Raw genomic sequence first — 27,383 nt, 5'->3', positions numbered from 1 at the left:
TGATGAATGCATGATAGAACAGTACAATTGAATTTTACCTACATATCCAAATTTTACCTACATATCCTCACTGAAATACAATGCACTTGAAGAATTAAAACGATTCTGTCAGTGTAAATCTTCAAGTTGTCACGGTGTCCTAAGTGGAAATAGGCAAGGAACAGAGGATTTCACATAGTGTAATTTCAACAGTCAGGGACCTTTAGGACATTGTACTTCAACAGTAAGAGTGCTGTTTCTTTAAATTATCTGTAGAGCTGTGGTATTTCATACTTACTAATCCTGCTAAATAAAGAATTTTCTCTTTAGTCTTGTCAGCATCCTCCCTAATTTCACAGCTGACCCACTCATTACATTTTTAACTAGCAGCAGGCCCGAAACAAACCCAGCCCTCCCCAAACCTCTCAAAGTTCACATACAGGACTCAGTTTCAAGCCTTGAGTTAATCTAGAAAACCCTTAAAAGATATTCTTTTGCCTTAAGAGTTTAGGCCTAAGCCCTATTTGAGGGTAAACATCAAATATTCAGCTGTGTGAGAGCTGGCATGATGTACTGACTTGCACTTCATTTGCTGTAAAGGTGATAAAAGTATTGAACCGGAAGAATTTGAACTCACCTTGAACAGTAAGGATTTCTTTTGGAGCCTTTTAAATAATGTTTTATATTTAAATAAGCATACAGACACGCGCAGACTCTTCTCCCTTACTTGGAGCAGTTCAACTGTGACAGTAGAGGCTGTAGGCAGCATTCAACTGCAGGATGATATTTCAGAGTGTCATAATTTTTGTATTTCTAGGATAAATTCCACTGAGCAGGTATATAATTGACTAAATGCATATAATCAGTGATTTTTACCTTTGTCAAATAGTATTAAAGCTTGTGGTTCCTGTTGCACGGATGCAACTATCTGCCATCTCAAAACATACTATTTAACCTCAAACCAAAAAAATACCAATATTATGTTTCACTGAAGTGAAGGACGGTGGAAAGATTACATTTTGCAAAGCAGTATAAGGCAAGAGGGCACTTCAGTAACAGAGACTGAGCACTCGGTGTGGTTCACTTCAGTTCCTCAAGAGATTGGAGATCTCCCCAGCTACCTCTTCCATTCTGGTTTGAGCTCACCATTTTCCACCTTTCTTCCCGGGCCTTGTTCTGAACTTGCATTACCTCTCCCAGATGTCTTTTTGTTTGTTTGTTTCCTTTTTCACCCTTTCCATTCAGTATTAAGTCATACTGGAGGAATAAATGCCTGAATCACACGGGTGGAACCACAATCTGACCCCCCAAAATGATGGTTAGTTCCTTTATTTGTTTTAGCTTTACCTGAAAATGTTATTCTTATAGATAATTTGTTTAGAGAGAGAGAGTGAAAAACAGCCATAGCTCTCTGCACTCCTCTCAGGTACAGGATGGACCCAAGGCCGAGCTCCCATCAGGGATATGACTGGGGTGGCGGGACTAGGCCCTTCGCTGCCATGCCAAACTCCCCTGCGCCTCTCAAATGAAGCTCGGCACAACAGACAGCAACTCTGAGCTTACGTATTCCTAAGAGGACAGATAACACCTTTATCTGTTCTTGAAGACTTAGTACAAAAGCAAATATCTAAATTTCCCACCAACCTGCTCTGCAGTACAGCTTTCCTTCCCCAGTGCATTGGGAGCACTCAGGCCTGCAACACACCGTGCAACATCTGTAGCATATTGCTCACCTCAAATTCATTCCAGCACAAAATTGTTAAAAACAAACAAACAAAAACACACACACACACAAACAAAGCCAGCAAAGGCCAGTAGTTGATGAGAAAGTATAAGAGGTTTCCAACAAATCATCCACAACTACATTACGTGAAGATTTTGAAAGCTAGCTCGACAAAATATGAATCACTTAAGTCACAGAAAACACTGAAAGCATCCAATTATTGCATTATTGTTAAACCGTAAACATGATTTTACAGATTCTACACAGCTTCTGGATGAAATCTGTGAGCATTAAACATGGTAATTTTCAACACACCATATTCTTATATGTCTGTAGCTGTGGGAACTAACTTGTGTGCCACAGTGTTACAGTATCTGACATTTAAATATTGCCTTGATAGCATTTCCAAACAATTATTTTGACGTTCAATATGTGCTTGGAAATACTGAAGGAGGAAGAAGTGACACTCTGAAGAGGAAAACAGATACGAAAGCTACATAAGTTCATGGCAAGTGCTGGAAAATTGATCATCTCAATGTCTAAGTTCTGCGTATTTACCAGAAGTCTTTTTTTCAGTGTGAAAGTATATTTAGACTCTGTCTAAGCTAAAAACTTGTCATATTAAATAGTAGAAAAATGAAAAGTAAGAAAAAAACTTCTGTAGTGTTATCCCACGGCACTCTGACCTTGCAGTCCTTTGCACAGCCGATGTAGCCATGCACAGCACTGGATGAAGCAGCCACCACGTAAGGTTAAACCCCGTGCAACACTGCAGGCTTAAAGGCTAATGTTAAGCATCTTTTGTTGCTCAGCAATGATCTTGGTTTAGAACACGTTACTGTATGAATGTAATTTTTAGAAAATGATTGTCCCTTTCTGAATCACAGGACACAAAATGATAGGATGTGTCCTTTTGCCTTTCTACACTCTTTGTTCTCCATATCCCTTGCACTGTCTTATTATACAGCTAATCATATGCTGAAACTGCTTTTAATTTAGTCTGTGAAGACAGATTGGTGTATGAGGACCACTGACTGGGAGCGGGGTTTAGCTTCTATTAAAATGATGAAGTGGGCCTACCAGCTGCCCGGGCAGCTTGTCAGTCCCCTCTGGTACCACAAGCAATCAGAAAGTTAAACACATCCATGGCTGGCCTTTTGTTTCTACAGCCAAGTTAAAACAACAACAACAAAACAGGGGGTGTCATCTGCAGGACAGCCAGCTGATCAAATTCTGCATGAGAACCATTTGGAAATGACATTAACCGAGCACACAGACCTCTTCACCGGCTAACAGGGCCGATCAGTGGAAAAGTAACTAACTGAGCCACAGGAACATGCAAAATAGAGGGAGTTGCTTAATTTTTAAGAAGGGAAAATGAATGGGGTAGAGGGGACAATGGCAGCAGAAATGGGGGAAAAACAACCAAAAAGCCTGCAAGACTTCTAAAGCTCACTCGTTAGAAGTTCCCTGGAGATCACTGGAAGTCAAAGTGCTTCTATGAGGACCCTTATCTGTGTTTTATTCCTTTACCATGTCTTAATACACCATGCCTAGTTTTTATTTTATTTGTATTTCCAAACTCTTCCTTCAAAGCTGATTTTGGGTAAATAATTTAGGAGCTTGTGAGCTGAGGGCCCTATGATTACAGAAGGGCTTAGAAACAAGCAAGAAAAATTCTTTGAAACTTCCTGTCAGCTTTCACATCACTTTTAAAATTAAACATGTTAACTATAATTAAAACAGGTTAGCAGCCACCTGTGCTTGTGGCTTTAGCGAGTTGTTAGGCCACGACTCCAGTTGCATTAGAACAGACATCTGAGCTAGCTATTTTTCTGGCCTGACTCATATATTTTGTAACCTCAGCTTTGGACTTACTGTGTCTTCAAGCACATTCCTTTTACAATGTGCTAATGCTTTTACTAAGAAACATCTTTGCACTATAAGCCCAGATGATGGTTTGTAGCGAGCTGTAGAGCAGGATGATTTCAGTGAGTGAGATCTTTGCTGCCATGCGTACCATGGTCTGTTTCAAGTTCCTAAAGCCACTTAAAGGAACTATGGAATATTGCACAAAATGAGGTTTGTCTCATCATTGAAGTGTTTAGTTTTGAGGTTTGCTGTGGAGTTAAGCACACCCCAAACAGCTTCTTAAGTAGCTTTATATGAGAACGTGTCTCCTGTAATAACTGTATTTTTATCCCTTAGAATAAAGGCACAATAAGAGGGCACGGAAGTGCAGATGAAAAGGTCTTCCCTTTGTAAAGATGACTAAAAGGAATGTTTTGCTAGGTTAGTGTCATGCTGTTGTATAAATTTAATTGAATATATACATATTTCGAAAGCTAAAAAAGACATGGTAAAATCAGCAGGAAAAAGACACAAAACTGGCCAAATGAGTAGAAATTGTTTACTATAGAGAAGAGAGAGGCTCATCTACACACCCCGTTAACAAATCAATTCCTTCAGCTTGGGAAGAAAGTTTATTTCTAATGGCACCTTTCCAATCATGTACAGTCAGAACAGACTGGCTCCCAGACTAGTGCGCATAAGAAATAGTTTATTTCTATTGCAACAAGAGTTCAATTTTTATTTTTTTTAAATAGTATTCTAGTGACCAGTGCAAGAATATTGTGTATTTACAAACAGAAAACCACAAAAGATCTAAAACAGCATTTCTCTAAAATATTGTCTTCAGTTTTTAATAAAACTTAGATTTTGAATGTCAAATTTTGATGGCATTTTGAATACTAACCACAGTTTGGGAAAACCACCAGTTCAACCTTTGTAACTGATCCATTGTGGAATAGCTTACAGAAGAGTAATAAATGCTGTACTTGACTTCTGTTCTCTCCAGGCCATCTTGCTATACTCTCTAGAGTTCAGAAACTGTTTCTGTCTTGCTTATTGCTTATAAGTAAACTCCCGAACCATTCTGTTGTTGGAATTTGTACCAGAAGAAACTGTAATCTCGTACTGTGTGGTCTTCCAAAAAACAAAGAGGCTAGGAGCACCAGGAGTTACAAATCTAAGTCCTCATCTCCATGAGAAAGCTCACTCTACAATATTTAAAATCTATTTACGAAATACGCAAATCAACATATTGCCATTTGCATTACCTAGGCTGTTTAACAGTAACACATAATCAAAAAATAAACTCAAAGGAATCCACTATATTGCTATATTTGGGTATAGTTGCAAATGAAAGTACGCTTTACAGCCAGCCTGTGCTTCATCAGTGGTAATCATTAAAGTTATTTTAAATTTGTAATTGATAATCCTGTAAAAGCAAATAGGCTTTCACCATCCACAGAAACGGTAAAAGTAAATACCACCGATGTTACCCTCCTCACCCCCGTGATCACGTGTCTTTTTATTCCTGTCCTTTCTCAGGGCACCTTTGGAAACTCCTTTGACTTTAGAAATTGATGGGAAAGGAGTGCAGAACAAAGTACGTCTCAAGCAGTAGAACATATGCTCTGGGGAAATTTTTCCTCCAACCTAGATAATTCTTAGCAAAAGTCAATACAAAACAATATAAATATTTAATAATAATATAAAAAATTGCCTTAATACTGGAAAGTTGAGAAAAAAAGGATAAAAAAAATCCAGTGGAACATTTATGGGAGCCCATCTGGTAGATAAGTCACGAATAGATATTGACCATCTGGGATTTGAACTCTATACCTGACCCTCAGCTGGACAGCATTTGTTGCCATACTTGTTTAATTAGAAGGATCTCTATCTTGAAGAGGAGGAAACACTTGAAAAATATTTGCCAAAGCACAATATGCCTTGAGATTTTTCCAGCGCCTTCCTTCCATTCAAGAACTAACGTAGTTATATTTATTTTTTTGTGGATTGATTATATTAAGACTTTTGCAGCCTGTGTGAGGAATTACTTTGTGACATGTAGACTGAAAAAAACTGAAAAAAATCTTCATCACTAGCAAATTCCCAAGACACACTGCTGATTCGTTCAACAGAAATAATTACTTTAGCAAATGTTTAAGTATTTTAATGCCAAGAGGAAGATTCCAGGTATTTCTAAGCTGGTTAAAGCTTGCCAGTCTAGCCGATATCCAGAAACTTCTAGTCAATGTAAATGTCAATGTAAAATTGACACACCACTTAATCAGAAAAATATGATTTCTCTGATGAAAATATTTTATTTTTAGCAAATGTTACATTTCATTTTTACTAATATATTCAGACCTGACATCATATGGCTCCTAGATTTCCCCTGGAGGTATAGATTTTAAAAGTCCAGAGGGAAATGATAATACCATGCACTGATTTGTTGACATATGAGCTCTGAAATTACCATCGGAAAAAATTCTGAGGTCTGCAAAGATTATTTCACAATTTAAAGTGCATCCTAGCCTTGTGCTTAGGAGTTTTAAAAGCTTTTTGAAAGGAAAGTTATGAAGTATGAATAGCACACATAAGGGCCAGATTTTAAAGTAATTTTTTAAAAGTATTGTTGCAAAGTTCATCTCCCTGTTAATGAACACAGACTTTTTGGACAAAATGTTTCTCCCTTCCTTATCTCATCAGCAGATTCAGACAGAATCAGTGAAATCCATCTTTTGTGCTTTGGTAGACATGAAAAATTACAGACAGATATGGAAAAGGCTGAGACTACCATCGCAGGTCTCATTTTCTAACCACTGCCTCATCTGTTTCAGACATGTATGGATATGAGTACCCTCAGGGCAATGATATACTTTTTTCTATTTCTTTGATGGAGAGTTAGGTAGGTACACAGTTTCTCTTATTAACAGCATCACTAGCCACTGGTATGGATGAGTCAGGGACCATGTACCTGACCTCACTACTTAGGAAATGAAAGACAGAATAACCCCAGCGAGCTAATGGGGTTCTGAGCAGGCACCAATAGACAGCAGGTCATCACCTCGCAGAAAAGCGTCTTGTAAAAGGTTAGATGTGTGTGTGTGTGGTGGGGAGTGTTAGTGGTCCTTTTTCATTGTTTATAAGTATAAGAAAGCCATGCAAGGATTTATTCTCCCCTGAACTTATTTTCATTATCAGAAAATTCATCTTCATGCTAACCAAAAATTACTACTGCAGGAAATTAGGTAGTCCAGGATACTACATACTGGGAGTCCTTCAGACCCTGAATTCAGATCATTTACAGTCACCAATAAACAGATTCAATTTTCTACGAAATAATGAGTTGTGTTAAGATTTCAAGACTCTCTGTTCTGAGAGCGTTCTTAGTTCTCATCTCTAATCTCCAGGGTGTCCTAACATGACTATATGAACTACTCGATTAACCAAACAGACCAAACCTAACCACTAACCCTTTGACATATTTACAAATGCAAAGCAAGCATCTTCCCCCTCCTCAAAAAAGCTTTATGATATTGACTACTCACAAAGCTCCCCCAGTGCACTCCTAACTTTCCCGTAAGGTTCTTCAGTGCCTCAGGTATACTGCATTTTCTTTTAAGTCTGAGGAAATGATCAAATATTGATATAAAACACTACTAAGCCAATAAGCTTACTTAACAGTTGAGTACATGCTATGAAATAGAGGGTCAGATACAGAAGTAACTTGCACAGGTCTTTTTCCTTTTGAAGAAAAACAAGCTGAAGTAACTTGCTATGCTGCTGCTATGCATCTTTCAGCAAGTGTATGATTTTCATTTTGGATATCTTTGCATAACAGCCTCTCCATCTTTGCTTCGAAATGGCACATATGGCAGGTACGTTTTAAGGGAGCCCACACCCAATTTCTTTAAAAACTTCATTGTTTCATTATTTTAGAGGAAATGGCCCTGTCAGCGTGGTTACACTTTTCTTTGCTAAACATTTCCTCCACAAGTGACAATGGCGTAAGAAGCCCTGATCGTGCTTGCCCATTAGCCCTGACCCATTTTTGGCAGTCTATTTTTATCCTGGATTCCTTTGCTTACCTATCACCATGTAGCACAGTGAATTGTTGTACCCCCAAAACCCAAGTGCCAGAACAATCAGATGAGAGGAAGCAGGCTAGAACACCATTGGCACAAAAAATACCTAAGAAATATAATTTACACTCCTTTTAGCATAAGTTCTCAATCTCCACCCCATTCTTACTCCAAGACACTCCAAGGCCTGTCCCTTCAAGGCTGGCATTAGAGGGAGTAGTCTCACAAGATGCTGGTATGAACTGCTGGGCAAGTCTCAATAACCTGAATAACAAATCTGCTCAAGTACTTAGAATAAGCAGGTAGAATAACCAGGAAAATGCAGTGGCTTCAGATCCTGAAAGAGAATAAACAACATGGGACAAATTTTCAAGAAGTTGACTTTAAGGTACAGGTTCTTTTCCATGTGTTTGTTTTTAAAGAATTAATACTGGCCGTTTGGAAAGAAGTCAGGTATTTATCCATCTCACTGGCCCCTTTCCTCCACAAGTGTTTGTTACATTAACTTGAAAATATACAGACTGAGTGAAATTCTATCATCAGGTCTCTGCATACGTGTCCAGAAAAATCACAGTAGAGTACACTGCAGGACAGAAATCTTGAGTATTGCTGTTTGTGGTAAAGTGCTTAAACTAAGAGCTGTGTGCCTCCAGCAATTCAAACAGCTTTCCCAAACAGATTAAAAAGTATGCCTTTCATAATGCCTACTTCACATTTATTTTCAAGCATCAAAAGATAATTTCAGATAGATAATAAGCTATTCAGAAGACCAATCTGTCCCTACTTCACTGATGTGGTGAAATAGTTCATTTTTCCTGATTTAAGCATGAAAGGGAATTAGACCATACAAACATCTGCTAATATGTCTACCTATGCAGAATTCATATTTAGCAGCATACAGGTCTGCAGGTATCTTGTGGACATTCAACAATTCTAAGTAAATTGCAAGTGGGCTTTGAAACTCAGCTGAATGCCTAAGATTAAAAATAAGCATTTTAACTAAGAGTAACTGCTAATTTGGTTCTCAAACTTTTGTTATATCAACTTCTATTTCCTTAGGACATTATAAAAAACAATAACAGCTTTGAAGCTGCTTTTATGGCTTCTTTTTCATAGCTATATCTGTCAATAATAGCTTTTATTTCTATCTAGCTTTTATTTCTTCCAAAAGAAAACAAGACTCACTCCTGGATGAGAGGATCCAAGGCAATAATAGAAACTTGCCTTTTATCTTCCAGGAGGCGTCAGAAGCTCAGCATCTCCTTCCCCCAGCTTTCTCTGAAATTGCCCAGCTGCTTTACCTATAGCTTCAGGACTGCAGCTGCCGTGGGACCAGGCGCTCCTCCGAGCAGGACTGCCGAGAGGCGGTCAATAAACACCTTCTTGCTGAGGAAGGCCTGACCACAGTCATGCACTTTCCCCCTGCCAGCTACTAAGAGAGGAGAAATAGCCAAAAAGTCATTTAAAAGTCAAGAGGTGGAGAAAACTTTCAGAAAATATCAGCCAAAGAGATCTTTTTCCAAAGCCTGTGGGCAACAGAAGCTTTACAGCATACGTAAGGGCAGTAATTCATGGCTGAGATTGCAACCCAACCGTCCTTTTAATAGAAAAGTACGTTATTCATAAGACTCATAACATATTCTGAAGGCTCCCAAGCATCAAAAAGGTCATATTTCCCCCTGCATCAGCATGCACTGGCTTTGCATTCTGCCTTTTTGACAGAGCTATTATAACCTGCTCAGGTCTGGGGAAATATCTCTTGCTTTAACACAAAAAACATGCAGGCTGCAGGTGAAATTGTATTATCAGACCTCTGCTAAAGGTCACAGCGAATAACTTCTTGTCCAGGCAGTGACAGCGCACACAGCTAATGCTAACTGCACAACGGAGCCCAGACTGAGGTACAGCTTCTCCAGCAATTCAGCTGCACACCAGCTCCACTTTACGTACGGTGCTCAGCCAGCTGACGGGCGGCACGAAATGGCCATCACGGGTTTATGTGGTCACAGGAACTCATTCTGCTATAATGCAGCAGTGTAAGTGTTCAGATACCTTTATCAAGGATGTCCCCTGAAAGGTCGCATTGCTTGATGCCCAAACACTGCCAAGTGATATTCAGGACAGAAAACGGTAACCGAACTGTGGCTGTAAACATAGCCTACTGCACAGGACAATGTGGTATGTGATAGTGTCTAGGAAGACATCAATATTAAAATAAATGTATGAAAATAAAGAACTTTTGGGATTGCTGAACCAGAATGCTTCCTGTCAGGGTGATAACTCCTCCTGTGTAACTTCCAGCCATGGTGCCGCTCCCTGCACAAACTGGGCCCCACTACACCGTCAAAGTGGCCCCCTGATGCTATGAAAGAATACTCTTCATTACTCTGCTACCACAAATGACTGAGAATTCATTAAATGCAAAATGCTTTGTATGCTGCTGAGCCCTTTCCAGCAGATCAACACAGGAGTGACCAACTCAAAAACGGATTTAATTTTTAATCAATCAGTTTGCAGCATGCAGGTTTAAGCCTGAGGACGCTCTCCTCATGGAAGCGCTCCACGAGCGTAGCAGGTCAGGCAACCATGCCTTGCCTACCTCAAGTTTTGCTTAAGGTTCATTAGCCAGTTAGATTTGATGGTCTGAAATACATAGGGAGGTAATCAGCTTTGATTTTTTGGTCTGTTACTGCAGCTGTCATGAGATCCTGAACTCTCGTAACGAAGCAGCGCTCCTGTCCCCTCACCAGAGGTGAGTGCACGGAAAAACCAAAAACCAATCTAATAACATTTCAAATACTTAAGTCACTTATTAACTGGCTGGCAGTTAATTATACTAATGAACTGTCTCGTGCTAAAAGATGACTGAATATGGGACACTGCTTACCGCATAAATTCTTGCTCTTTTTATAATTATTGTCAAAAAAAAAAAAAAGATGAAAAGGCAGATACTGCACAGAAACAAAAAAGATGCTTTGCACAGTGTTCAAAACGCATATCAAGAATGAGATATCACTTGTATAGTAAAATGAATTCCTATTGGAAAAGGAATAAAGCCTTTCCTAGATTTTTAGGAAGTTTTTTCATTAAAATCACTTCACATACCACGATTTTCATGATCAATTTAGAGCATCCATGGATGTTAATCACACAATTCATAAGCATTACATTGATCAGTACTCACCAATTACTAAAAAGTCATCTGACTCCTTCCAGAACATGCAAAATCTTGTTAACTCCAGATTAACGCAGAGCTCTATTTTCTCGCTACCTAATTTGCTTTACAATCTAGCAGTCTCTTCAAATTCACAAGCAGGTAACACTTCCATATAGTGTTTGTTTGTTTGTTTCTACATTCAGTGCCAGAAGACACAAGCTGAAAGGCAGCTTCAGGAGTTCTCAAAATATGGTAAAAACCCACAAACCAATCAATTGGGCAATCTAAGAACATCAAAAGCAGTACCCTTTCAAAACAAATCCTAAAAGACAATTGCTAGGTGGGTCTGAGAAGCAGTAAGACCAGCAGTGGAAGCATTCTAGGTGCCAAGCAGACAAACACTTTTACCATAGTAACCCATGGTTCTGCATCAAGTAGACCCTCTGAGATTGATTATGTAAATAAATAATAAAACAGTCTGTTAACTTCTCTAGAATGCCTGGGATTACGTTTCTGGCTTCTGGGATTTCAATACTCATTATGCTCCGTGTCATGAAAGGACAGAGCTGTGGCACAGCTTCAACCCAGGGCTGCTCTAAGCCCAAACTAAAGGTTTGAGCTAAAGCCTGATGCAACTATTTTAAAGCAAAAAGATGAAAACCCAGAAGAGCGCTAGAAGTTGACTCCAGTTAACTCTATTTTTTAAAGTCAGATTAGCTAAACTGGCATCAGGTCCTTTTATACAGGAACAACTCTGTAGACCCAGCTTTAAAATAAAGAATAATACTCTTAGAATAAAACTGGGACAGGCAGCGACTAAAAGCAGCCTTCAGACCTCACACTGGTCCACCACTCATTTTGGCAATTATGTGACCCATCTTAAAAAAACAACACCCCACGGTCTTCAAGTTCTTAAGTTCCTTGGCTCTTCGTACAGGAAAGCACACAACCAAGAAGCACTACTGCTAGGCTGACAGTTTATACACCCTCACCCTGACAGACTTCCATGTGAAGAAAGGCTTAATTATGTGCAAATATTGCAACTTCTGTGGCAGTTTTGTTACACTACAAGTCCAACAGGGATTACATTTAAATCATTTACTGTCTCTAACAGTCCCTGCCTATAAATTTTTAGCTTTTAGCAATAGCATTGCAGATGGTGCACAAAGATGGAGAGAGCATGTGGAAATACTAAGGAGCAGCATTTTAACAAGCGCTCGTAGCAAAGAAGCAAACAGAACTGATGAGGGGCTGGTCTTGCACCAACAGATCTGCAACCTGTTAAAGCTCAGCATGCCCTTCCTGAACTTGTCACAAACCACTAATTTAAATTAACAATCAGATTGAAATAATCTAGCTGTGTAAACATGAATACACCCTAGCTGAAAATGAGCAGCATTTAAAGAGAGTTAAAAAATATATGAATCCTAAACAAACCCAAAGCAATGGGTAATTCACCCCTTGAGCAAGTCTGCTTTAGGAAGAACAACTGAGTTCAGGTGAATTAATACCAGAATGATCTCCTTTTCAGATTCCTATGCATAGACCAAAGACAAACATGGCATATGTAACCAAAGAACATATTTTAGTATTTTATTATGCAAAGTGCACGAGGACACGTTCGCACCTCCTAACTCAGGATTCTGAAGGCACCAACTTCATCCTAACCTCGCAATGATTTGTTACACTGGAATCAGGAGCTTATTAAAAATTCATTAACTGCAATGTGCTATTGGCACTGTCATTCTGCAGAGATCTTTTAACCCAAAGGAAGGTTTGCGCTAGGATAATTACAGTTGTACTGTATTAAAATACAAGAGTAATGGTTATATAGAGCCATCCACTGGATGATTAAAGCATCCAGACTGCTAATGACAGCTTGCATTCAGCTTTGTCTCGTAGCTTCCCAGATGCAGTATTTCAAGATGACAATGCAGATTTCAAGATGACAAACAAACCCACACAGAAACTGAATACAAAAATCAACATGTTCTGAAGTTCAGGAGTCAATATGGAAGACTTGAGAGTTTTTGTTTTGTTGTTTTAATCTTACAGGTGATCCCCTCAACCCCCAGTAAATCTTGTTAGCACGTAAGCCATAAAACAACTAGAAGAAAATCACTTTGATAATGTCTGATCTCAACAAAAGGTGCCAACTCCATTCCTTACTCCTGTAACAAAAGGTAGCAGTCTCCTTTTCTGAGAAGCTGTATAGGCATTATCCCAGTAGTTGCCAGGAGGAATATCTGAGATCAGTGTTCTAGTTTCCATTTCAGATGGAAAACAAAGTGCATAAATTAAAGATCTGAATATATACCCCATTGTCGTTGGCTATGTGTGACAGTTAAACAGCCTTAACAAGTGGCAAGTATCAGCAGAGGACAGTTTCCTACTACCTACAGCACGAACTACTTCTAGCCTCAGCTCTCAGCCCTGTCTGTGCAGCCCACTGCAGCTCCCGGGGGTGAAGTGTCACTGCAGCTGTGAGCTCCGTGTCCCCTGCCCTCCCACCGCTGCTTGCTACTCCCTTACCCAATGCTAGCACAAGATTTTTGGGTGGCCTTGTAGTGAACCCTGTCGCTGCAGCCACCTGGGTCAAACGACTTTTTTTTCCAGCTGACTCTCCTGCATGGATGTACAACGCCTGTGCTGGCACCATGCACGGGCAGCCTGGGGGCAGGAGCAAGGCGCTGCAGTGTGGGGGCAATACCACCACTGAACCCGAACTGTGGGTTATTAGATTTGTTATATTGTTCCTTTATACTGACCCCTGTTTAATGCATTACTGTTCAGAGCACTTTGAGCTTTCCTAATGCAGTGTGGATGCTCAGAAATTAATAAGCCCTCACTGAGACGCCCCAAACCTCCCTTACGTGCGCCAAGCTTCCCCAGCAGCCTCTCCCCTGCACAGTCGCTCATGCTGCTCAAAACACAACTAAGGCTCAAGTGAGACCCTTTCACTTGTCAGGGTGCTGGTTTTTCTTGATGAAAACGCAGCACTGTTCTGTCAGTCCTTAGAAAAAACAAAGCAGATGACTAAAAATAAAGTATGACTGAACCAAGATGGAAAATGTTTGTAGCAGAAGGAAAATAAGTGAAGAAACTCCATGACAACTCATACTGAAGACTAATTCTTACTTTTTTCCAGATGTGTAGAGCACTGAGAAGTAACTATTGACGATTTTCCTCCACTACTTGCAAACGGAACTTTAAGATGCAAGCTGAAAACTATGCGTTACATTATTATAAACCCTTTAATTTATTCTCTGCGGGTTGTGGATCTGCTGATTCAGACGGCTCCAGTCTGCTCCCCTAACCACTAACCCCATCCTTCGGGGCTGACTGGCGTGTGGCGTGTTACCGAGAGCATGGGTAATTCAGCATGCAGCCGGTCTGCCCCCGGGCTTGGTATAACACGTTCCCCTCTGTGCACACTGATGTGACCCTATAAATGCAATAGCTAATCTGAATATGTTGACAAACTATTTTATAACTAAATATTTGCCTATCCCCCACCTACGGTGTGTGACTGAAATGCAACCTTAACACGAAGTAAATGACTGATTCTTTCACTCCAGTGCTGCTTTCATGCTTTGCCAACTGTGATTTTGGGAGTGCTTTCCACCTGCAAATACCAGAACAAGTAGGCCTTCACCAGAAAAGTGCTGTTTTTCAGAGAAATACTGCACCAAAGCAAACCTCAGAGCAGTGGGAAGGGCAGTTTGCCCTCTGTGCATTACTGCACCAGGCACGGGCTCAGGAAGAAGGGGCAGTAACTGTGACAGCACAGCCAGCGGTACTGCTCTGCCCCTCGCTCAGGAGCAGTGCCCGTGACAGACAGCACTCTTCCCTTCGTCAGGAATATCAGCGACAACCTGCGGTGCTTCTGGGCAGGAACGCATAACGCCTCTTGTGTGGGTAGTGACCGCTGTAGCCAAGGAGAGTCAAAAATGCCACGGCATGGTGTGGCGTGAGTCACTGCTGGCCTGGGGAGGTCGGACCTGGCCTAGGGAAGAGGATCAGGAGCCCAGATCCCGGAGGGTGGCAACGGGCAAACCGGCCAGGAACGAAAATGCTCCCTCTGGAGAGCTGGGGACCAGCTCTAGCAGGGCACTGTCCCGGGACTCAGGGCTTGCCCTGCTACCTATGACATGCTGCGAGCCCAGCCACACTGCCTCTCCTCCAGCCCCATGGGATAACCTGGTAGCATCAGAGGCTCCCCAGGGGCTCAGGGAGCCGAGCGCTTGGACAGGACAGAAGTCTCGTGTTAAGTGTCACAAGCTCAGCTGTGGTATGCTAGTGAAGAAATCCCTTCATCTTTACAATTCTTCTAATTTCACTATAGGAGTAGGCAAACACCCCGCAAAAGGGAAAAAAAGACATTTAGACAGCACAGTGTTTTTCCGTATCACACTGTGTCGCCCTCTCCTACACTTACTACAACATGACTTAAAGCTTCACCATGTAAAAAACAAACCGCTGCATTTTGTGCCTTAATTCTTCTAGTGCAACATGTGTTTCACCTTGCTGACAGGCATGACCCTACGATTTTAAGATCTAGTCACCGTAAACTTAAACGCATACACATGGATGTAGATGCTCTCTCCCCGCAAGGCACACGGTCTAATTAAAACAGACAACAAAGTCTCAGTCAATTTTTAAAGCAGTTGGATTCCAATGAAAACAAGACCAACCCTGAAGCCCAGCACTAACAATTTTCCTTTTGAGTGGGACTGTTTTCTCTCTCAGGCATAAAACCCCTCATTCAGGCTCTGCACATTCGTTAGAAGCCCAAGTACAACTGGCCCAGTGTAGTCAAGGCAATGCTCTGCTGTTTGGTGCGGTGGCACCAAGGGTGTGTAGGAATACTTTTACCAGGGCGGCTTGCACACAGAGGGAAAAAACAAGCTCAATGTAACCCTAAATAAGATGTGCCTAAGCTGACTGAAATCTCCAGCAGGGGCTGCATGGGTTTCAGTTCTCTAGAAATGGGAGGAGGCAGAGAGGGAGAAAGACTGGTATAGCCTCATACTTGGTGAATATAGACATGAGCCAGAACGGTTAGTGACAGCCTCCTAGAATGCAGGGAGAGGCTCAGGATTCCTGAAAGATAACAGAAAAGCAAATTAAGGTGGTAGAGATCTTTTTCCACAAAGGAAATATTTTCTTTATGCTCTCAGATTCATTGATGTTGCTTACAATGAAGATACGATCTGTTAGAACAACCAACAACTGAAACTGAAAATACTCGCAGCACTTTAACAACGAACTTTATTTTGCATTATGCTAGCTGTGGGAGCCAGCGAGCTGCTCTATAAATAAGCAACTACTGTAAACTATGAAGCTAATGTTCAACCTACACACTCTGACCAGTAGTAAGTTCACTGATAAAAGATAGATGTGGCTGTTTATAGGTGAGCACAATTTGCCCATTAAGCTTTAGAAAAATAGCCACACCCAAATAGTCCGAGGAACCTTTGAAACTCAGTCTTGTGGGGAACGCGTGCTTTTATAGCCGGAGTTGTGCGCTGGACTTTTCTCAGAAATTTCCGGCAGTACTAAGGTCAGGATCAATATCTGTGCTGTAACGACTGTTTCTCTGTATTTAAGCATGAATTTGGTTAATTTCAGGCTTTCCCTTTATTTCTGGTTCCAAAACTAGATCATAAATAAAATTTCTTATTTTAACTGAATCCTCTCTCAGGGATTATTTCCAGTTTCTGCTGTATTGACTTGCTCTCTGCTGGGAACTAAGTGGCTTTTCAGCTTTATTTCAGCATCCTGATGATAAAAGCTCTCCACAGCATCATTCTGGTTGTAATGAATGTTCATGTAGGAATCCAGGCTCTCTAAAATCTTTCCTCAGCACAGAATAATTATGCAGTGTGAAGTGCCATCATTATTTAGATTACATGATTTCTCAAGGGAAGCTTGCATGACAAAATGTACCATTCAGATCATATAACCCCGAAACATGAAGAAACTATAGCATGAGAATGGCTAGCTATTTTTAAATACATGAAATTGCTGTGAGAACGCACAATCACCAAGTGTCTCACTTAATAGCTCCATTCCTGGAATAAACTCTACTGGAATCTCCAGCAATGTGCTTGGCAGGGAGCACGCAGCATGTCAACCGCGAACCACTCAAAGAATGCGACCGGCGATGCACGGCAGCCACAGCCTGTCATCTCACTGCAGTCGGCTGCGTTTTCACACAATGCACACAGGTAAGATACGAGCGCTACACTCGCTTAGAGACGTTTGAAACTTAAGAGTTGTATTTTCCCATAAAAGCCTCCGCCTTCTTTTCTCCCACTTCTCCTCTGTCTGAAGCAAATGATGCTTGCGGCATGCTAAACACATGCTTAATCTCCGGATTTGGGAGATACAATGAATAAAAGACGATGATAGGCAAATATTCATGAAAGTCAGGTTTCTTTCATATTCCAAATTCCGCCTGCTTGCAAATGAGGCAGAGGTATTTCCAAAACCGAAATCATGAAAACTCCTCTTTCTTTGAAGACTGTTTACAGTAACCCTGTATTTTTCCTTTCAAAGCTTTAGTATAAGGACAAGAAAGAAGCTACCCAAACAAGCATCTCAGACTACTTAGAGTTAACTATGCAGGGCAAAAGAATACATGCAGGGGAAGAGACAACGCACGCAGCTTTCAGACACTTACCACAAAGTAAAGTTTTTAATAGTCTTACTGTACCTGATCGTCCTGACAGAAATGCAGTATTTCCACATCAGATTCCACATTGCACTGCCATCTCCCTTCATGACCTCCTCTGAAGTGTTTGCAAAGTTAGAACGATTCCAAGTAACTCAAGGAACAAGAAAATTTAGCAGCATACGAAAAAGTTAGTCCAAGGTTCATGCAGCCGCCAAGCACTGATTCACGATTTCCAAGTGATTCCTCCGACCTCCACTCAAATGAACTCAGAGAGAAGCCAGCTTTCTCATCTGAAGTCTCGGGTTACTTCTTTCTTTGTGATTTACAAGACTTGTTGTTTACATTATTTGCAAGCCAGAGAAGATTATTAGAGGCTGTTCAGAAAGCCACATATAATATTGCTCCAAGTTGTCAAGAAAGACAAACCTACCTATGCAGCACCTACAGAAATTGGTTTAATTTATTCCACTTAAAAAAACAACAACAACAACAAACCCAGCCCAGTAAGAGGGCCTTAGCAAATCACTTACTGGATCTGTGAAGGCTTACCAAACACGCTAAATGATACGGCTGAGGCTGAATAAACTCCCAGCTGTTTGCAAAATTTCTCGTGTACTGTAATAAACTTCGTAGTGCTAAAAGAAGTAATGAGTCATTTTCTAAGGCTGTGTTTGAACACAAAGCTATGGCTTTCAATAGTGAATGTCAGCTATGACACTTAGCTTATAAATTACATCAAAAAGAAAGCAGTAAAATCTGACTTAAAAACACCACAAAACTTACTCACTTTGCACACAGAATTCTCTTATTGTCCTGAAACCTCACAGATAGGTAAGTGATAGTTGGATTTTGTCTTCATGACAATATTTACCCCTCAAAAAGAACCCAAACCCCATGCATGACATAACACACAATTTCTCAATGATGATGGGGATTTATGAAGAGTATTAAATATTTACACTGCTGCTTTTTATACTACGCTGGAGAATTTAGCCCTTAATTTTTCAAGGATTTAGTTTAAGTGCACTGCATTTATCACCAAAACTTTTAATAGGATTTAAGCCTCAACAAACACACAGAATCACCCTATATAGAGAAGTTTTATTATTTTTGTTGTTGTTATTATTATTTTTAACTGAAAGACAAGTCCTTGAAATTCTACCCTGGTTTCTCTGAGACCACCCAGAAAGTCAGTGTTGTTGCTATGACATTAAAACTTCCCGAGCCTTTAAAGCTCAGCCCACTAGACCACACTCTCTTCTCTGCAAAGAGGTCAATGGCACAGTTATCAGGGGTTCTTCTGGATCAAAGACATTAAATGAATGTTTATGTTATAAAACTTAATTAAGCAAGAAACTAAGTTCATGCTACTTCTTGGGAGAACAGTATGCTTTTATGATTAAATATCTGTTTTCTGTTGCACAACTCCATTTTGTATAAGACCATTTTATCTAGGATCTCATGACTGGTACTACTAGTCTGAAATAGATTCTGTTTCAGTGATTTTCTGACAGTAATTCCAGGAATAAGCGACTGACGGCTCATAAAAAAGTTAGAACAAGTTCCACAGCACATTATACATTTTAAATCAGTAGACATAATGGAGAAAAATTGCATTAGAAAACTTATAGACCTGTTCTTAACATAACCATTGGAATACATTTAAATGACGGAAAAAGCTATGCAAGTTCAGGCCGATCAGCTGAATGCTCCTGATCACCTTAACATGTGAATTTGAGAGATGGGGCGCCCATGATACCGTATTTCTTGCTTGTGTATGGTGTACACTTGGAATACTTGATTTAGCATAAATAAGTCCATTATATATGAAGTATTAAATGACCGGCAGTTTATTTTCGGTGTAGTATAAAGCTACCAAACAGCATGCTTATTGGTGTCACCTACATCTACTTGAGCATGCATTTGAGGCATCGATGTAATTGGTGTACTTACATTATGCATTCCTTGATTCACATTCAAGTGCAATATTTAGACATTACCAGCATCTGCAGCAACAGTATTTTATGTCTCTAAAGATAGATTAAGGTGGATGTCATACTGAGATCTACAAGAGACTTTTTAAATACAAGAGTATTAATCACTTGCTTCATCCATGTTTCTAGCATTTATGCATAGCCAGTGATCAAATGGATTAAAATAACATGCGATAGCATCATAGGACAAAACTGAGATGCTGCCTTTTTATTTTTCCCTTTTCTTTTCCTTTTTTTCCCCCTTTTCTCTTAAATCATTGCTGCAGCATTTACCATGGGAGGAAGACTACAGTTTTATGAAAGAGCAAACGGAGTGTTTAGTTCCTCTCCTGACGAGCTGAGTTTGTTCACTAATTCCCAACGCGACCAAGGCAAATCAAGTTAGCTCTCCACAAAGCAAGCATTCGTTCTGCAGGGAACAGCAGGCCCAAATTTGGAATAATTTAGAGCCGATAGGCAGCCTGCAAATACAAAATAATACACATACAGAAAATGTTGAATACTGTGCAAACTGTGCTATGAGTTGACGTAAATCAGTATTTTGGGTCTATGATTAGATCTCAGATGTACATAAATGCGATTTACTCTGATGTAGGTATGAAGAAAAAAAAAAAGACTGAAATTCTCATTGAAATGATATTTGAGGTATGCCTAAGCCTAACAGCATCCTGTGAAGCTTCGTGTGGGCTTGATTTGACCAACTGCAGGTGCCGGTGTTCTCAGCTGTAGCTGATGATTTCTGTACACACATGGATGAGGCAAACTGGTGATTAATCAAAGCCCATGGCTAATTCTGTCTCAAGATAGGCTGCCTTTTCAAAGACATCACCCTCGCAGTGTGATTGCTAAGGAGGTAACAAGGGATATTGAAGACAAAATTGTCCCATCAGCTATTTCTTACTATTAAGAAAAGTCTTGTTTGGAATAGAACTTTTCCAGCAGCAGGAAGACAATGTCCCCTTTGTCTTAGCTGTTTACTTTCTTTTCCTTTGTTCACAGTGACATTACTATGCCTGAAACAAGACACAGATTAGCATATCAAATGATTTCACTTTTTTGAAGCCTTGTTTGCTTTCACCGTATAACAAGTCAAGATGAGCCCCAGCACCGCAGGGGCCTTTTGGCATCACATCTGCCTTTGACACGGATTTTCCATTTTGTACATCAATCATAATCTATCGTAATGACTCCAGTGACAGTCTTCTCCCACACTCACATGCTCAGCCAAGTAATCCCAGCCAACACAGAGACTATGGGGTGGTAACAAGGGATGTTTGGAGACAGTTGCTGCCTGGCTGGTTTATTATTCCTCTTTGGGTGTGGCAATAAAAACTTTGGTTATCTCTTCCCCTTGAAATGAAACAACAGATTCCATTCAGAGGACATCACTGCATCCACCCAGTCGTGCTGTGCATGGGACCACGCTCTGTATGAAGCGGAGCTCCCCAAACAGATGTACTTAATTGGATTCTTTTTCTTCCATTATACTCCTTGGAAACCTTTACTAAATTTTCCTTGCTTGCAAGTCATCTACAGCACAACCCTCATTTTCATCAGCCACGTCAGCACCGCTGGGGCCGGACCCACAGTGGTGTCCTGCTAATAGCGCGTGCACTGTAAGCTGCCTCCATGCTGCCAAGCTGCAACGGGAAGCTGCAAGGAGCTCTGCCTCCTTCCAACATTTCTTCCCACTTCAGTACATCGGCATTTCCAAACCCACTCATCATTATGAGTGTTTTATTTTCATTGGAGGTAGTAGTAGGTGTATTAATGAAGTGCTGTCCCCTGCATCAGAATGTCATGTTTGCCTAGGCTTTGCCCCAGGTTTGTGTCCATGTTTCTGCACTGAGTGGACATGCCAGCTGTCCCGGAGCTGCATTACACTGTGTGTATAACAGGCAAACCAATCACCTTTGTAAAAAATGTTGTGTTTCTTTCCAGGAAGAAATCTTTAATTCAGACACAACTGCTAACTCAGAGAAAGGTGATGATGTGGTACCAGCATTCCCTTATGAGAACTGAGCAAAGGGTTGAGGCAGCTGAAAATGCAACTGCTCGGGTCTCTCCCTGCCTCGTCACCAGGCTGAGGCTGCCTGCTGCAGTCAGCACGAAGACCGCCTGCTTCTCCACTGCTCCCACCTGCCGGCTGTAGCACTGGCTGCGACTGCTGGTGCAGGTGAGTTTGCACCAAGACAACCTGGAACAGCTGAGACAGGCATTTTTTGGCTTTCCAAGTGTGCACAGAAGTGCTGGGCTGGAGCAGGGGAGTCAAAACAATTGGAAGAAACAGTATCTAAAAAAAACACTGGAAATGAATTCAACAGAAGTTGACTGTCAGAGCCCTCAACTTGGCCACTTCAAGCACACAGCACATGGTTTAGTATCAGAAAGATGGTTCTTTCAATGTTTTTTATTGCTAAGAAGAACCTAGAGCCACTATCAGTCCCCTATACGGTGAAGCAGAGCACTTAAATTCCTGAAAAAAAAAAAAAATATATATATATATATTATGGGGGGAAGAGTAGGGTGGGAATGGACAGAAATGGAGGAGAACTGGAGGATTTCAATCTTTTTTTTTTTTTTTTAAAACCCTGGAAAAAAAAAAGCCTCTCCAGGCAAAGATATTACCAGGTACATAAATCACTTCAAGTATTAAAAAATGCTAGAGCTAAGGTTTCTGTAGAAGCTGTAGGTGGTATGTTACTTTCAAATGATGTTAATAGCCAGGCAATGCTGAATTTGGAGGCTCCCGCTCTATTGTTCTCCCCCCTCCCGAGATTCATTCACATTTTGCACTGAGGCCTGCACGTTGGCAGTGCTCAGGGGGGAGCTGAGCACGCCGAGCCCCTGGGACAGAAGTTGCTGTGAAGTGGCTCAGAGGAACAGAGCACCCAGGACTCCTTATCTGGTCTGCTCTCTGATACAGCTGCGCACTCTGGATGCACGTGTCACTTTCCACATGACATGTCTGCAGCCAAGACAACCTTACTACTTCAGCTGTACACGGGCTCATCCTAAATTCGGTTAGTGTAACGTTCCCATGAAGAGGGAAACAGGCATACTGCAGGCTTCACGAGTGAAGGTGGCAATTTGCTTATTTTCCTCAAGTTTCTACCAGGACAAATGACCAGAAAACAGAATTTAACAGCGTTCCTATTATTAGATATTTATAGGGCATTTAACAAAAGAAGCTGTGAGTGCTGGAGCTAGCAACCATCATACATGTTTTTGGTTGTCAGGACTGAGTTCCAGACCTATTTTTAACTTAGGTAGCATTGCCTTTAGACAGCAGCTATTACCAATTAAGGATTGAAAGAAGCCTTGCAAACAGACGGTTTTAACTTTTTAAAATGAAAAGCAGTCTGGCTTTTTAGGCAATTTAGGGTATCTTTAAACCCTTATCTTGTAACAGGTCAACATGTTCATTAAATTGGGGAAGAGGTTTAAATAAAATATGTTCACTACATTTTTTCCTCAGCCTCCACCATATTTTCTTTCCTTCCCTTTTAAACTTCCTATTCTGATTTTTCAGACGTTCCTAAGAGCATGCAAAACAACGTTTTCAGGGAGCTGACAGCAGTGACATCCGCATACCAGTCCTTCTGCGGAATAAAGCCAGCGTGATTTTGGCATTTTGATAAAGGGCATCCCCTCTCATCCCCACAAGCTGGCAGGTTTGTGGTGCTTCTAAGAGGCCCCTGCAGCATCCTTCCAGCTGCAGTCACCAACAGGCTCCTCGTGCGTCTCCAGCCGCCACCGTGCTCCCAGACGCCCTTTTCTGTGACTTAATCTTGGACGACTATCAAAGGAAACTCAGAAAGCTTCCAATCCATGTAGGCTCATAGCCAAACGCACAATTTAAATGTGACTGCCCTAGGGCCTGCCCATCAGTTGCATCTAAATACAGTAGAGACCAGACACTGAAAGAAAAGCCTGGCACACAACGTGCTCTCTGGGGGTACGGCTAAAGGGCAGGCAGCACCACCTACGCATCTGCGAGGGCCCCAGCACAGATACTGAAGTTCCTCAAAACCTGGTATGTGTCTTTGAAGCTGTGCTTGCGGAAGGCTGAAAGCTGCACAAGTGTGAACAATGGAGAACCTGAATACTCGGAGATGATCCCTGGGTGCAAAACATTTCAGAAAGGCTTGACATGCTGCTTACTGATGACCGCAGAGAGACAGAAAAAGAGAGGCACATATACAGAGAACTGCCTCCAGCCTGAAACCCAGATCATCAGTTACAGCAGCGGTCTGAGGAGACACCACACAGCCCTCTATAGTATATAGAGCACAGGATTTTTGCTCAGCAATACCAAAGTCCCACAGCAAGCCTCGGTGAAATCGGGGCATGGCAAATTTAGGGATCCCAAAAGATCCGCCAGGTAGGAAGGAAGAGCATCCCAGAAAGTTAAGAAAAACTAGGAGTATGAACTGAAGGCATAAAAACAGAACATTTTCAATGCTTTTAAGAACACTCAGATACACAGTAGTGTGAATTACATTACAATGAAGGCTCTAATCAGACTAACAACTATTTTGGGTGTTTTAAGTTATCAAATTGAAATCACTAGTTCCCTGAGTGCAGACAAATCCTCTGATTGCTTTTAAGGCATTTTCTTACCTTATGTATTTCTTATTTCAATCATTTTTATACTGAATATGGGAATATTGCAGTCTGCACTGTTTGCTGGCTGTATTTTAAGAGGATGGTGGATCGGGGAGGGGGGGGGGGAGGAGAAGGAGAGAGTTTTATGCTCTCAGCTGCTCCGCAATTGCATAAACTTTGCCAGCGTGAACCTCCTGGGAGAGCTGTACTATAGGCGTTATGACTCAGCCCTGCTCTGGATGAAGTCACTGTCAAGTGGAAGCAAACTATTTGTTTCTAACAACATATATGGTGAACTCCAAATGCAAGTTCAAGACAAAGCTGTCGTTATTTCTCCCACCCACTTTGCTATTGTTTTGTTCAGTTCAGATTGCAAAGGAGCTCACAATTTAAGTGAGTGCCAGAAGGAAAGCAAACCAACTGACATCACCATGTGAGCAAAAGAAGTTCCCTGCTCTCATGGACTACAACCCAAAGATTTTTTTTCCCCTGATTCACTGAGATTTGTAACTACCATACAGCTATTTTTTTCCAGGGTTGGAGGATTACAATATGCTATATAATGGCCCCCCCCCTTCCCCCTTTATTAATCCATTTTTAAATAACGGATTTAAAAATAGAATCCCCTTTAACTATGTAGTAACATGTGACAACTGAGACCTTTGCATCTCTTATTTATGCTGTGTTTTGCTTAAAGGAAGCAGTGCTGCTCCTTGCCTGTTAGCAAGCACCTTGTCTGGCACATCCGCAGCCACCCCACGTAATCACAGAAGCAGAGTCCATGCTGTCAACACCAGAGACGAGGCACAAAGACTATCAAAGCACTCTTTTTTTTAAACAGTTAACCTTGAAGACAATCCTGACATAGATCATTCAAAGCACATGTGCCGTCTTTGAAACTGCATCTAAATTAGGACTGGCAATTCATGTGATGGTTTCAAATGCTACAAATTTGTCTTGGATAACAGAGTGGGAAAGAGGACGAGCAGAGAGCTGCCGGTGCCCCGCAGAGTGCAATTTAGAGGGGCTTTAAGTAGCCTCTGTGAGTCAGGGACTTGGTGACGTTCTAGCACAGCAGCAATAGGCTGCTCCTATCAAGGAGATTTATGAAAGCGTTTTCATTTATAATCACCACTGAAACATCCTAGTAGGACTGAATCATGTACCAAAATATAGACCTGTTCTTGCTTGGAGATAGACTTAAGCACATGATTCAATCCATCCTTAATCACAACGCTGGAATTGCCAGCCCCAACTGGAGGCTGGCAGAAACAATGTCAGTTAATCCCCGCCTCACAAAACCTGTCATCGCTCACTTATCTCGTTCCGTTGGGGTGGCCGGAATAAGAGGCCTGCTAGAAATGCCCGATTGTTCTCTAAGGGACTCATGCCTCTTTTGGAGAGACCAAATTTATAAAAGCAAAACAAAAAATGAGAAGTAGAAAAGTGAGAAGTTTTCATTTAAAAACTGCTCTGTTTGTCAAGCAACCAGTTTCCAGTAAAGTAACCTTTACAAATTTAGCACCTTTTCTTTCTAAACACTCTTGTCTTAGCAAAAAGAAAAAATTCTGGGAGGAAAAATCCCCCTCCCAAAGTACAGATTATAATCTTCTTCACCACCAGTAACAAATTTTCTCACTTTATGCTTTATCTTTAATGCAATGCTAATGGTAACAATTTCTCGCTTGGGCTATCACACACCAGCTGGCAGAAGCACAGCACGATGCACCCACTGGCTAAAGAAAATCTTCACTTTCACATGTTAAACCTGAAGTCACATGGTCTTATAATAATCCACTGAGCAAGCATGAGACATTCATCCTCAAAATCCCACAGAAACCCTACAGTGATTTGCTTATCTTACACTTTAATCTATTATAGAAATTCATTTCTACACTTTTAGTATTTGTATTCAAAGGACACCGAAAACCAGCACTTAACTGTGGGGTTATAGCACGGATCAAAATGCACCCAGCGCTAAAGGCAACAAGGAGCTGAAATTTGATTTCCACAGATGAATGATCAATCACTTTTTGGACCAGGTTTCTACCCCAACACCCACAGTTTTCTCCATATAATCTGCCCCAACTTAGATAAAAGCAGACTGTTAGTTTATGTATGTTACTGGAGGCATCATTACCTGGCAGTAACTTTGTTTTGTGAACACGCACGTGATGGACAAAGGCCTGGCCACTGAAGTTGCAGCCGAATTTATGAAATAGACTAAAAGCACAGTTGGTTTATTTTGTCCTATTTCTCCGTTTCCCTTGCTGTGCTGAGAAAATATACATCACTGAATTAGTTCTCACAAAGGACTGGAAACTGTACAGCAGCCCTAGGCTGGGTGTCAGCCCTTAGCCGGGTTTCTCTTTGGGAATGTCACACGCACAGCTTGGTAGAGAGTTCGGGAACTGAACTTCTGCTTTGTAAACCTGACTATGTTCAAAAACTGGCACATCAGAATGCAAAAATTGTCCTGTTTTCAATCCTTCCCATCATCCAGAACCACTGTTTTGTTGTGATACCCTGCCCGGCACTACAAGCAGGGAGGGTGACCTGCCCTGTGCCCCTCTCCTGTTCCCAGCCCCACAGCTTGGGGCAGCAGGGACGGAGCTCCACCACTGCCAGCCTCAGCCCCTCGGCAGTCTCGTTCCCAAGGGTTTGAGGAAGAAACATGTGCCAAAAAGCAGCACGGGGAGCCAGCCCCATCCTGCCACACCACTCAGCGCAGTGCAGGACCAAACGGGCCCTGCGTGGACCTCCCTTCGACTCCATGAATGTCAACAGAGATGTAAAGGTCTGTGCAAGCAGCTCCCAGCACAAGACAAAAATTATAACTTAAAATCACAGAAATTATAGCATAAGTCACAGTTGTCCAGGTCAGGCCACAGACATGACCCCATAAGACTTCCCTGAGTAACAATGTCTGAAAAACACAACTTGACTTTTGAATACAGCAGCAAGCCATGGAACTTCTGAGCTGACCAGAAACATTTACCATAGTTTTCAGCATCAACTCCAACTGAAACCAAAAGTCACACCAGGCTCAGGCAGCCCACAGGTGGGAATAGAAGAGCAGTCACATTTCTTGTCATGTACGGCTCGCTAAGGGTGAGTGTGGGAGGGCGCTGGCCTGAGCCACCCCACAGCATCAGGACCACACAGCCCCAACAGCAGCTCCTCCGCAGCCTCCTGGGCCTACCCGAAGAAGTCCCGCGCTGTCACAGTGCCACGTGCACATGGGGATGGCTCAGGAGGTTGGCACTATTTCCTCACGACCTGCAGCTGCACCTCTTCGCCCAGAGCCACA

General features: G+C 41.5%; 1 protein-coding gene and 1 long non-coding RNA gene across 19 annotated transcripts in view; one reads left to right on the top strand and one right to left on the bottom strand.

The window, feature by feature from the left end:
• The window catches only part of IQSEC1 (IQ motif and Sec7 domain ArfGEF 1), a 349,048-nt gene that overhangs the window by 123,024 nt on the left and 198,641 nt on the right, over positions 1-27,383 (bottom strand). The window contains exon 1 of one of the 18 annotated variants that reach the window (XM_083796380.1): positions 17,511-18,055. The exons of 16 other annotated variants lie outside the window; for them this stretch is intronic. In XM_083796380.1, coding sequence (XP_083652506.1) covers positions 17,511-17,578 — 68 coding nt within the window. In that variant the 5' untranslated portion in view covers positions 17,579-18,055. Of the gene's footprint in view, positions 1-17,510; positions 18,056-27,383 lie in introns of those variants that run through there. One more of the 18 variants, XM_083796390.1, reaches the window with a different exon arrangement.
• Positions 8,864-27,206, top strand: LOC310880517. Its single transcript, XR_014571737.1, has 3 exons — positions 8,864-17,022; positions 21,407-21,641; positions 22,998-27,206. It is a non-coding gene; the product is annotated as an uncharacterized lncRNA (long non-coding RNA).

The sequence above is a fragment of the Anser anser genome (genome assembly GCF_964211835.1).
Source record: "Anser anser genome assembly, chromosome: 12".
Classification (NCBI taxonomy): Eukaryota; Metazoa; Chordata; class Aves; order Anseriformes; family Anatidae; genus Anser; species Anser anser.
Note: the sequence above shows the minus strand (reverse complement) of the source record. Positions and strands in the feature narration are given on the sequence as shown.